Source organism: Bactrocera dorsalis, chromosome 2, assembly GCF_023373825.1.
Source record: "Bactrocera dorsalis isolate Fly_Bdor chromosome 2, ASM2337382v1, whole genome shotgun sequence".
Lineage (NCBI taxonomy): Eukaryota > Metazoa > Arthropoda > Insecta > Diptera > Tephritidae > Bactrocera > Bactrocera dorsalis.
The window spans coordinates 81,974,347-81,987,013 of record NC_064304.1 but is presented as its reverse complement, the minus strand read 5'-3'; the positions used below and the strand labels follow the sequence as shown (position 1 = coordinate 81,987,013).

Below are 12,667 nucleotides of genomic sequence, written 5' to 3'. Positions count from 1 at the left end.
CGGTTGCCTCGCATGTTTTGCCATTTCGTTTATAAAAATAGCCGAATTACCCGCAACATTCACAAATATTTCGTATTTGTTGGCCGGCGATCAAAGCTTTCGCCATTTCGCTGCCATTTGAAATGTGTGTATACTTATATACATACTTGAAAGTATACCTATATATTTATATTTACGCATTTATTTTGTTTAATTTTGAAACAAAAAGTGGTCGCTGCTGGCAGACTTAAATACATATATATATAGTATTTTGCTGCTCATATCCATACATTGTCATATACTCATATACTCAGCCATTAGTAGAAAAAATATTTTTAATTTTCAAATCGTGCTATTTAAAAATATTTTTGCATTTATGAAATATATTTTTAATTTGAAGCTACCTTTTGCTTGTGGGCCTTTGTAAGCTCTTGCAAGAATTGCATTTTGAGTCTTTTGATTTCCTTATTTTAATTTATTTTGTGAAGTAATTTAGTACAAATTCTTTGCTAATTTAAATGTCATAGAAAACGAAAATGGGCAGAAATTCGATAGGCTCTGCCATAAAACGAAAGCAAATTGTTAATAATGGGAAACTACGAGGAAAATTCGGCAACAACTTAGTATAACCAAATTCGAGTACATACTACTACAAGGTAGCCACATTGTAACTAACTTGTATTTTATCACAAGCGGTTGATATCAGTAAACTTATTTGGAATAAACAAATATTTATAAACCGCTCATGAATTGTGTTAAAATAATAAAAGACCAACTAATTTGTAGATCTCTGGAAAAGGGTAAGTTGGAGCTTTACTGAGTCAAGTGTTTCGAGCTAAGAAAAGAATAAGTTAAGAAATAAATTTTGTTTTTTAAATAACTATCTGAATAATTTTCTCTAAAAAATGTTCAACACGAAGAACCAATATCACTTTCGATAGGGAAGCAGCGAAGTAGTAAGTGCTCTTAATACACCAAATCAAAATCAACAGTTGTGTGTGGGCTACCCCTCAAATAGTACAAAAAATATATATATGTATCAAACTTCCACATTATTTGGTAAATACAAATCGTTTTTATGACCCTAACACCCACGCACACGCCCACTTGTACATATTTGTTACTATTTGCCTTCTGGCGAGTAACACTGACCAGAACGTTATTCCACAAAAGCAACATATACATATATACTCTGTGTAAACAAATTGAGATAAACATTTGGTTTTCCAAAAGTCAGAAATTGAAAATTGAAGCATCAATCGAATATACAGGGTCAAAGTAAGGCTAACGAAAATATTACCCCATTTTTGCAATAATAATTGTTTTGGAACACCAAAAGGGAAGCAATAGTTCGGAGTTTAAGAAATTTTTTATATACACACACTATATAAAACTTATACACTGACCCATATATTGGTTTGTCAAAAAAGTCTTGCGGTAGTTTAATTGAATCAATTCGTGTGGCACCCATACATCGAGCTTCTTAGTGACTCCAAGCTTCTTCAAATGGTTTATAACGGTTTGATGCCGGTCTCTTTCGACCAATTCAGCGATTTTATCGCAATTTTCGATGACAGGCCTTCCGGAGCGTGGCGCATCTTCGACCACCTCTACACCAGAACGAAAACGTTGTGCGGTGGAAATGGAAACTGTATCGGGTACATAAACTGCACAAATTTTATTGGCGGCTTGAGATGCATTTTTGCCTTTATCGTAGTAGTACTGTAAAATTTGCCGTATTTTCTTTTTATTTTGCTCCATGTTTGCGACGCTATAACTCACGAACGACTTAAAAGAAACGACAATCAATCAAACACGTGTTAGCGCGTGAAATAAGCTTTCCAAAAAGGTAATAGCATGACCCGATGCGACGAAGAAAACTAGAACTACGTGCTTTCAGCGCCAACTAGCGAAAATACAGCAAAACTTTTTTGACAACCCATATTTGAAATAAGATTTGTTACACCAAAATAGGCATGGTTGGAGTCCAATTTCGCTTTTACACTGTGACATAAGAATGTAAAAAGAATGCTACGTACTAAATTTAAGTCGGGTTTCGAGATATGGGATTTCACCAAAATGTGAGCGGTGCCACGCCCATAGTGCAAGTTTCATATCGGCTCTCAAGCCATCTCGGAGGTAAAATTTAATGTCTCTGGTGTAATTATTTATTGATTTACTGCGCTTTTAGTAGTTTTGAACAGTACAGTTATATGGGGAAAGAGCGAAGTTGTCTTCCGATTTCTCCAATTTTCACTCTGCCGGTAGTAGTTTTTATAATATTCAAGCTTAGCAAATTTGGTTGTTGCAGTTTAAGTGGTTTAGGAGATATGTACATTAACCTTCTTAGAAGACGGGGCCACGCCGTACGGACGGACTACAGACTGTCACCCGGATTTCAACTTTTCTCGTCATCCTGATCATTTATATATACTCGTACATATCACCCTATGTCTATCTCGATTAGTATTAAGTGATACGTACAACCGTTAGCTGAACAAAACTGTAATACTCTGTAGAACAGGTTGCAAGGAGTGGAGGTCTTCCTTTTCCTCTGCTTCCCCTGCGGGTATTGCGAGCTGTCTTTTCCAATTGGCGCCACCTTGCGAAAAGAAGAGACGACTGGCGCGCTGTTGTTAATTCGGTTATAATCGCGTAAGCGATGTATACACGAGTAAAGAAAAGGTTGCAAGAGTATAAAAATTGACAGATTGAAACAAACGGATAAGGCTAAATCGTCTTGTCTTACTGATCATTTATATACACATTTTATAGGATCTCCGAAGATTCATTCTGGGAATCAGTAGCATTATTTAATAAAAATATAGTGATTTGTTAATACATGAAATTCCGTATTATCGATTTTTTTTATCAAAGCCATCTTCTCAAAAACTCTTTGTCCGAAATACTGTATTTTAACACTAAGAACAAACCATATGGATTCAGTGCTAATGCATCTTATAGAAACGAAATTTCATTTTCATTTTCATGGCTTTTTCAATGGAATTATATCGCCTAACATTTTTGTAGTGTATTTTTCAAAAGCGACGTTCTCCTCTTTCGGCGAAGATGTACTGTGGGCAAACGCTGTGTTGCCAACCACAATTATTTGCATTCTCTTACCTGGTAGGTGTTGTTTTGAAAGTAAAAAGAAAATTGGCTTTACAAAAGGTATCATTTCCGCGAATCCAGATGTTTCGTAACTGTTTGGTTTTATAATCCGGACCAGATTAACACAGTTTAAAAATTGTAGTTATAACGGCACAAAACATTCACCAAATAAATTTGACGATTGATGCCGAGTTGATATTCCTTGACGATACAATTCCTCGGGTTGCGCAAAACCAGCAGGAGCGGCCTATACATATGTATCTGTTTTCCATTAGTTCCGGTCTAATTTGTAGTCGTTTATTAATACTTTCCAATAAAGAAAAACACTTTGAATTCATCAAATGCCTTGCGAAAACTATTCGACTATTTTATTTCGTTTTTGTTAATCAAACATTTTTTTATAAATACATGTATATTTTCAAATATATTATGCCTTATTAAAACATCATTTCCACAATTTGTATTTTTGTTTTTCACATTAGTACACAATCATTTTTATAGTTTTCGCTTTATTTATGCAATTTAGAAAAGCACACCACTTAAATACATACATACTCATGCACATACATATATGTGCAATTTTTATTCATACATACATACATATGTATATATTTTTGCTTAAATGTGTGTACTTGACATCGCCGTTTTTGAACTATTATGCAATATATTGTATTTGATTTTATAATAGAAAAATTACACTTGAATTAAAATTTCCAGGCAATTGCCTCCTAGCAGAACAAGATTACACAGTTTTGTTGGTTTGTATTAGAGCTCTGGGTACTATTCGACTAAGCGGAATAGGTTACAAATCGGATATTCGAATAATCGATTTTCATGTTCCAATAATTTTAAAAGCCCTAGTTTGTATGTATGTAAATTAATATGTAGTAAAGCTTAAAAGTACAATAGAAAAATATATGTTTGTGTGTGTAATTATTGAGTTTTATTGAAGGTTATTTGGATCTTGTATTGAAGATTATGCGAAAGGAAATTCTTCTTTCGATTTATTGAAAGCTGCGGCACACATACACAAGCAACAATGTTAGTGGCGAAAACTAATTCGGAAATGGGGATTTGATATTTTCTTCCTTTTAATATGAAGGCTTCATTTTACACATTGCTTAAAATAAATTTGCATAAATTGCTTTATTATAAAAAATCGTTTGATACCAATGCATGGTTTCACTACTTAATTAGCAAGAAGGCAGTTTATATGTTAAATTAATTTGTATTTAATATTGTTATTTTTTTTGTTTTGGTTTTAGTATTCTTCTGTAATTGGAATGTGTTTATAGTTGGAATGTCATCCTTGTTGCAGTTTTGCAGTTTTCCTTTTGTTTTGCTTGAGAATTGTTTTATTTATCGTCGTTACATTTTCCAGTTCACTGGTACTGTAGTATAATATATTATTTGAATGAGTGTATGAATTTCTGATTTCACTTATGCTTAATTTGTATTTATATTTTTTATGCCGAAAAACAGCTATTGTAATAGCGCAAATGTTTAGTAGTTGTTCAGTTCGGCATATTCCAACTCTTGTGCAATGGTTTTGTACTTTTCCAGGCCTTTGCTGACTTCGGCTGTTTTTTTTTTTTGCAGGGGCAAGGCATGTAAGAGATAAAGATATAAGTCAGTGATGAATGTAAAAGAACGAAATAATAACGAATTTATCTGCTACCATTGTTTACCACAAAATATTGCAGTTAAATCATAATTTATTAATATGAAAATAAAATACTCTTTTTTCAACATTTATATGCTCGTAAAATCAAAATTTATTGCTTGTTTATTTTTAACTTTTTTTTACAAGAGCGTGCATAGGTTTTACATAAATGTTTATACGAGTTCTAGTGGTATAGTGAAATGAAAAATATGCAAATAATAAAACTAAATCAATACAAATACACAATTTAATATTTTTGCTTTCTTGGTTAACATCATCTCAGTGAGCTTTACAACTACCCAAGGGCAACAACTACAGTTTAAAAGTGTCTAAAATACGAAATACAAATCAACGATTTGCGGTAAGCGAGCGACGAATATTGATACACAAGTCGTCGCCGCTGCATTAACCAAATTAAATATATATTCTATAAACACATAAAGAAAATTGAATTGCTTTTCGTTTAGGACTACTGCTGCTTGTAGTTGTTGTTTGGGGTTTTGTCGTGGCAATAATTGTTGTAAGGCGTTTATTGTTCCTTGAGGATGAGCTCGACGAAGGCGGTATCGAGATCGTCTCCAATATCCTTGTAGCGTTCCTTCTCCAAGACAAGGTCGTCTAATGAAGTTGATTTGATTAAAAGAAAGGTGTAAAGTAATTAAATGTAAATAAAATTAAAATGTAAATAATATTTAAGACATCAAACACATACAAAAAAAAAACATAATTATGTAAACTAATAATACATAAAATTGAAGATATAATTAAAGGACGTATACGTTTTAAGCAATAAAGTAACTTAAATAAGACATATACATACAGAACCAAAATATAAATTAATATTAATATTCATATTTTAATTTTATTGAAAAGATTATGTAACAATTTTTTTTTTTTTTGGAAACTATGTAAAATTTTTGATGCAAAATATTATGTTTAAAGGCTATAAAAAGGCCTATTTAATTTTTTTAAGAACATTTCGCATGCGAAATTGTGGTTTAGTTCGATAATTGAAATATTTTTAATACAAAAGTATTTTTAATCCAGTATCTGACTCAATGCGAAATATAATTTTAATATTAATTTCAAACAACTCCAAAAATTTTATCTCGAGTGCCATAAAAATTAGTGAAAGTGAAATCTAAATGTGATAAAAAAATAATTAATATATTTCGCGCATTAAACATGAATGTTGAGAAGATTTTTAATAGTGAACGCAAGTTGTTTGCAAAAACTCTCAATCATATTTTGCCATTAAGAAATAGTCCGGCAACACCAAAAAATTATTGTATAATTTTGTAAATTTTCGCAATGTAACTTATCAAAATATTTAACATTTTTTTTAAAACAGTTTATTTTAAATAATTATTTGTAAATAAACAATATTCCTCACATAAAATAAAACAATTTATTTAAAAAATAATAAATCAACAATTTTTTTCCCAGTTCAAGAAAAAAACGTAAATATTTAAACAATAAACAAATAAAAATGCAAATCAACTAAAAATGAAAATAAAGTTTACCTTTCGTGCTTCATTAGACGGCGCAATGTTCAAAAGCAGCTTCATTTGCATATTGGCTTAGCGGCATGTTGAGTTGTTAGTGCGGCTGCCGCGTCATTTTGCGGTGTATGCTCTTATATTATTTAAATAGCGTTTTCTCGAAACAAAAATATAATTGAATCAAGCTTGTCAAATCGTTGTTAGCATTAAATATGAAAGAAGCAAAGACAAAAACACTTCGTTCATAGCAATGCAATACCTAACATTGGCTCAAAAGAGTTTATTTTTTTTAGATTTTTTATTATTAATAAATTAGGAAAAAACATAACAAATGCATAGTTTTAATTTAAATAGGTAGGTATTCAAAGAATTGTATGTGTGTAAATAATTATGGATCCTCTAAACTAAACGCGTTCATGCAAACAACTAAAACTGGCAGCTTTCTGTAGCGGCTGTGTTTAACGCCTATGACATTGTCACGCCCAAAGAAGAGGTTCGCGCCCTGCACACCAGGTGCTTAAGGGATAGTTTGGGTTTTTTAGTTTTATTATGATTAAAAATTAAGCGGTGGGCGCAGGTTCTGGTGCGGCTTCAGCTGCTGGTGCAGCCTCTGCGGGTGGCGCAGCATCTGCTGGCGGCGCTGGAGCTGCTTCTGGGGCTGGCGCAGCTTCTGCAGCGGGAGTTGCCTCTGCAGCGGGTGCTACTTCTGCAGCAGGTGCTGCCTCTGCAGCGGGAGCTGTCTCTGCAGCAGGTGCAGCTTCCGCGGGTTGTGCACCCTCAGCAGGTGGTGCCGCAGCCGCTTCGGCAGTTGGTGCAGGAGCGGCAGCATCTGCTGGTGCACCTTCAGCTGGTGGTGGTGCAGCTGCTGCTGGCGCTGCACCTTCTGCAGGTGCAGCTGGTGCACTTTCCGCAGAAGGTGCACCACCTTCTGGTGCTGCTGGAGCACCTTCCGCTGGTGCAGCACCCTCAGCTGGAGGAGCAGCTTCGCCCTCGGTTGGTTCTGCGCCTGGTGGTGGTGGTTCGTAATTCTTAACGAATGGCACTTCAGCACCTTCTGGTGGTAAATCGATGGAGTACTCAAACGGTGGTGGTGGTGGCGGTGGTGGTGTTGGTTCTTTAACTGGTTCAGCTTCTGCTGGTGCACCCTCAGCTGGAGGCGCACCAGAAGCTCTTCTTGCTGCACCCTCTTCACCTTCGGGTGCGTTGGCTCCTGCTTCCGCTGCCGCCGCTTCTGCAGCCGCTGCTGCTTCTGCCTCAGCTTTGGCAGCTTCGGCCGCGGCAATTTCCTCGGGTGTCGGCGTTGGCAGTTTAGGTGTTGGCGGTTTGGGATTACGTGGTGTCCAGAATGGTTCAAGTCCTGGTATCAAATCCATGAACGCCAGATCAAGACTGTCGCCGATGAGACAATAACGCTCCTTCTCAACAATTAAATCATCTTGATTTTTCAGAACAGTATTCGCGCGTTCAGAATGTTTTTTGTGTTTTATTTTTTATTTGCGATAGCATGATCATTTGATGAGCAAAAATACGAGAAGATAGTAGCAAGAACATGCGAGCAGTGAAAAGATTGAAAATATAATAATGTGCAATTTAATTAGAAATTAACAAATAAAATAGAAAAGCTTATAGTAGAGCCAATTAAATATTGATGAGGGTGTAAAAAAGTGCGAAGAATGTCTTGAAGTTGTAAGGTGGAAGATTTTTGGCTGGTTTGTTAGTGGAAATTGTTTTATTAGTCAAGCAAAAGAGGGACGAGACGTTAAGACACAGAAGAGCAGGAGCTCAGTTCAGGCAGCATATCACAAATCGTCGAGCAGGTTGCAAATCCGAGATCGTATTTCATTTGTAGAAAAAAATTGTTCTTTTTAATTTTTTATTGTGGAAAATCGCAGTTAATCACAGTATTCAATTTCATGGTAGTTCATTTGACGATCGTTTAGTATAAGTATCCAATTATGCTGGTGGGGCATCAGCTGGGGGAGCTGGTGCTGCTTCCGCAGGTGGTGGTGGTGGTGCTTCAGCGGCTGGAGCTTCTGCTGTTGGAGCAGGAATACCGTCAGCAGCCGGGGCAGGTGCAGCTTCAGCTGTCGGTGCTCCTTCGGCTGGTGGTGCACCTTCGGCAGCTGGTGCTGGTGCAGGAGCTCCTTCGGATGATGGTGCTCCCTCAGCCGCTGGAGCTGGGGCCCCTTCCGCAGGTGCAGCACCCTCCGCAACTGGTGCTGGTGCACCCTCCGCAGGTGGAGCACCTTCAGCTACTGGGGCGCCCTCCGCTGGTGCTTCCTCGACTGGTGGTGGAATTGCATTGGGATCAAAGTTCTTAACATATGGCACTTCAGCACCCTCCGGTGGCAAATCGATGGCATATTCAAATGGTGGTGGAGGTGGTGGTGGTGGTGTGGGTTCCTTCGCTGGTTCAGGTACCACTTCAGCTGCAACGGCTGCACCCTCACCAGCTGCCGGTGCACCTTCAGCAGCACCTTCAACTGCCTCACCACGCTCGGCCGCTTCAGCCGCAGCTTTAGCAGCAGCTTCAGCTGCAGCTGCCGCCTCCTCGGCAGCGGCGATTTCTTCAGGCGTTGGTGTAGGTATTTTTGGTGTTGGCGGTTTGGGATTACGGTCGGTGTAGAATGGTTCCATACCCATCAAATCAACGAATGCCAAATCGAGACTGTCGCCGATCAAGGCGTAGTGCTCCTTTTCTATGATCATCTCATCTAGTTTGGCAGACGACGTAGTGCAAAGACGTCGGTAGGTTAATTATACGTTGGAATGGTTGTTGGGTTGGTTGGTAGATTGGTTTTGGTTGTACGGGTTTTTTGTTGTGGTTAAGTTAACGATTAGCAGTAAAGTAAACATAACGGCGTTGGTGAGGCAAGATGAATAAAATAAAAAATAAAAAGAAATTTAAAATCATTATATTAACCCTAAAAGCATACATAATTCGAACTTTTCCTGCAAAAGTGTTGACAACCTAACTGTAAACATGTACATAAATGTTTTTAAAGCGACGACTCCCAAATTGGGCGGGACTACAATAGCACAACACGTCGAATTTATAACACATTTACTCTAGAACACTTTTTTAACATTAACAGTTATTCGTACGGGGGATGCTCATTTAAAATGCACAGTTTATTTTTGGAAAAATACTTTATTTGTGCAAATTGCAGCTGAATCATATGTAAATGCATTTCTTGGAAAAATATAAATAATTGCCTTCTTATTTTGATTGAACTCGTGTAAATATGTAACTCGAGCGAAGAGTTGCGTTTCTGTAACAATTTGTAGGCTTGCTTTTTACAATTGTTCTCTATTTATGTATGTTGTTCTCCTAATTGAATGTCTACATGTGGATCGTGGGATGTGGAGTTCAAGGGAAAGGATAGGAAAGAGAAGTAGGGCAGTGGGAGATATACTTAAATGTTAGCAATATTACACATAAAATTATAAACATTTTCAGTTTTGTCTTTTTTGCAAATGTATTTTACTTTAAAATAATCAAGTAAATAATTATTAATACATAGAAGTAGTTGTTTGTCTTGCTTTAAACATTAAACAGAAAAATACATACGAGCGCACAGAACAATAAATGTTTAAATTAAAATAAAATTATAAATTAATGTCTCCTCACTCAAGAAATAATGCATTTGTTATAACATTATTTGTATGTACGTAGTGTATGTATGTATATGTTTTAGTTGAAATCTTTAAATTGTTTCTTAGCAACAGGCGCATAATGGTGATTTCAAAAAAATAAAAATAAGAAAAAAAATTTACAAATTAAATATCAAAACGCTAATTTATAGTATTTTATAAAAAAAAAAAATAAAATATTGCCAAAATAATTAATAAATTAATGTCAATTAATAAAAAGTACTTTGCATCGGTTTATATAGGGATAGATTTTAACATTTCTCGTTTACTTTTATCAACTACATATAGTATGTCGTTAAAATTTTAGCACTCTTTTGAAGCGGAAAAGTTAATACATTTTTGTATACGTAAAACGGAATTTTTTCACACAATAATTGGAATGTACGAAATACAATAATATAATTTAGACTCGAGCTTAAATAATTTACAATTTTCTTAGTAGAATTATACAATAATTATCAAGAAAAATTGGTATTGCATACAAACTTTGTAAATGGAAATGAATGGAATTATTTGTTGCTACTACCCATCGCAACCAAACCAAAAAAAATTAAAAAAATTGCGATTTATTTCTACTGTTTTTTTAAATATTTTAATATTGCTGTTGTGGCTCTAGTTTATGTAACGCTGCACTATTCGTTTTGCAACAAAACGTTGTTTTTTTCTTTTTTTTTTAATAATTATAATTATTTAATTACTTTAATATTATGGAAGGATGCCCACTCCGCCGGCTCGTTTTTAGGAGGCCCTTTTAGCCACCGTATACGACAGCAAAGGCACTATATATGTATGTAGTTATGTATGTATATATGTATTCTTGCATACTTTTGTAGACATCATCGAGTTGCTGTTTTTTATTACAATGGTTGTTTTTGTTGTGGTTATTTTATGCAGCGGTTTCATTGATTTATCATACTAAAACAGTAAGTATGTAAGTATGTTTGCATGTATACATGTGAAGGAGGAGGCCACAATGGAGAGCGAGTGGGAGTGGCAGTGGCGTTGATGTGGCTTATGATATTCACATATTTTGAATATCATGCAGAGTGGCTTCCATCTCTTCCTGCAGCAGTTTGTTCTTATTGCGTTCGTTTACCAGATCATCTGAACCGATTTAGTTTAATTTCAGGCGATATTTGAGCGCGTTTATATAAGTAAGTAAGTGTATGGTTTTTAGCATAAGATTATTGTAAATAAATTTGCATCAAAAAATAAAGCATAAAAACAAAGGAACATTTTTAAAGAATTACATAACATTTAACAGCATTAATTAAACACGAAATAAATAAAATAAAAAAATAAATAAATAAATAATTATGTTTTAACGATAATAATTTAGTTTTAGTAGCATATTTTCATAATTTATACAGCAGGCAGTAGGCGGAGCAGGTAGACGAGCGAGCGGGAAAGCATAAAAAATGAAAAAAATCAAATTTTAGTAAATTGAAAATATAATCGAAAAGAGATGTGCAACAAACGACTTAGTTATCGATTTCGCAGCGCACAGTTGCACAACTCCAATCAAAAATAAAATAACGTTGGTTCAAATAATAAATAAAAGATATAAAAATCAATTATAATAACATACATATAACATATAAAATTGTGAATAAAAATACATATAGGTAAACAATACATATAATTTTAAGTAACTTCTCTGGCATAACTCTAAAATACAATGGTAATTTAAATAAAAAAAATTATATTCAAACATTACACTAATTAAATATTTAAATACAAAAATTTTGTTTTTTAACATTGAAAAGCACTAACAAAAGGATAACACAGATGTGATAATGTTGCTAACTGTGTTATGTGCTGTGTGAACTAGCTGTTGCCTATCAAATAAAACTTAAATAATTAATATCAACTTCAAAGATTTTCTCAAAAATTATGAAATTTATGTAATAAACAAATTCGTATACAAAATATATTTTACTACAGCAAAAATTGTAATTATTGTGCTACTATATGTATACTAACAATACTACTAAAAATATGCATGTATATGTAATTCTGCTTTTATAAAATGTATACTTTAAATACTTAAAATTAAATGGAAAAAGTCTTTAATGGACATACCTTCGAGCCTGTCGACTTCCTTCTGCAATTTTTGAACGGAACGTTCAGCGAATTCAGCACGAGCTTCAGCCTGAGTGTAGCGTTTGAAAGTCAATATTCAATTTGATGAACGAGTAGAAATTTGTGTTCGTGAGGAAAATGTAAATAAAAATTTCTTAGTTTTTGTTCAAATAATTTGATGGTGTGAGAAATATTTTTTAAAAATTTATTTGAAAATCAATAAAATATGGACTACGCAAAAATGTGCAGTAACAGATTTTTTGTTTTCAATTTTTGTATCATATTTAAAAAGTACTTTTTTGCAATTTTTACCAATTTTTTTTTTTGAACTCAAATGACGCCAAATATTACTTCACTTTTACATTTAAGTAAAAGTGAATATTATTCCGTATTCATCTTGTCACTGCAACATTTTAGAATTTATCAGTTCACTTCAGGGGATAAAAGCTTCACAAATACTACCAAAACCAGCGTTAATATGTTTTATCGAAATTGTTTTCTGTGCAATACACTCGTCTTTTTTATATTTTGGTTACTATTTATTACATTTAAAATTACTGGCTAACAAATCATACGATATTTAACTCTTTGTTATAATTATTAATAATATTTTTTTTGTTAAAATAATATTAAATATCTTGTTAATTCGTAACTCGTAAATAAAATAATAATGTTA

General features: G+C 34.2%; 2 protein-coding genes across 18 annotated transcripts in view; one reads left to right on the top strand and one right to left on the bottom strand.

The window, feature by feature from the left end:
* Positions 1 to 3,423: 3,423 nt before the first annotated feature.
* Positions 3,424 to 12,667, bottom strand: part of LOC105226582 (tropomyosin-2) — a 45,293-nt gene continuing 36,049 nt past the window's right edge. For 6 of the 17 annotated variants that reach the window (XM_011205540.4, XM_011205528.4, XM_011205526.4 and 3 more), the window contains 2 exons: positions 11,992 to 12,061; positions 9,387 to 11,013 (listed from right to left, as the gene is read on the bottom strand). In XM_011205540.4, the coding sequence (XP_011203842.1) occupies positions 10,931 to 11,013; positions 11,992 to 12,061 (153 nt within the window). In that variant the 3' untranslated portion in view covers positions 9,387 to 10,930. Of the gene's footprint in view, positions 4,671 to 4,986; positions 5,372 to 8,111; positions 8,970 to 9,386; positions 11,014 to 11,991; positions 12,062 to 12,667 lie in introns of those variants that run through there. The other 11 variants (XM_049448387.1, XM_029550307.2, XM_029550306.2 and 8 more) reach the window with 3 other exon arrangements.
* LOC115066178 (fibroin heavy chain-like) lies at positions 6,723 to 7,554 on the top strand. Its single transcript, XM_049448637.1, has 2 exons — positions 6,723 to 6,768; positions 6,821 to 7,554. Exons 1-2 carry the CDS (start codon positions 6,723 to 6,725, stop codon positions 7,279 to 7,281), a joined length of 507 nt encoding a protein of 168 aa, XP_049304594.1. The 3' UTR covers positions 7,282 to 7,554.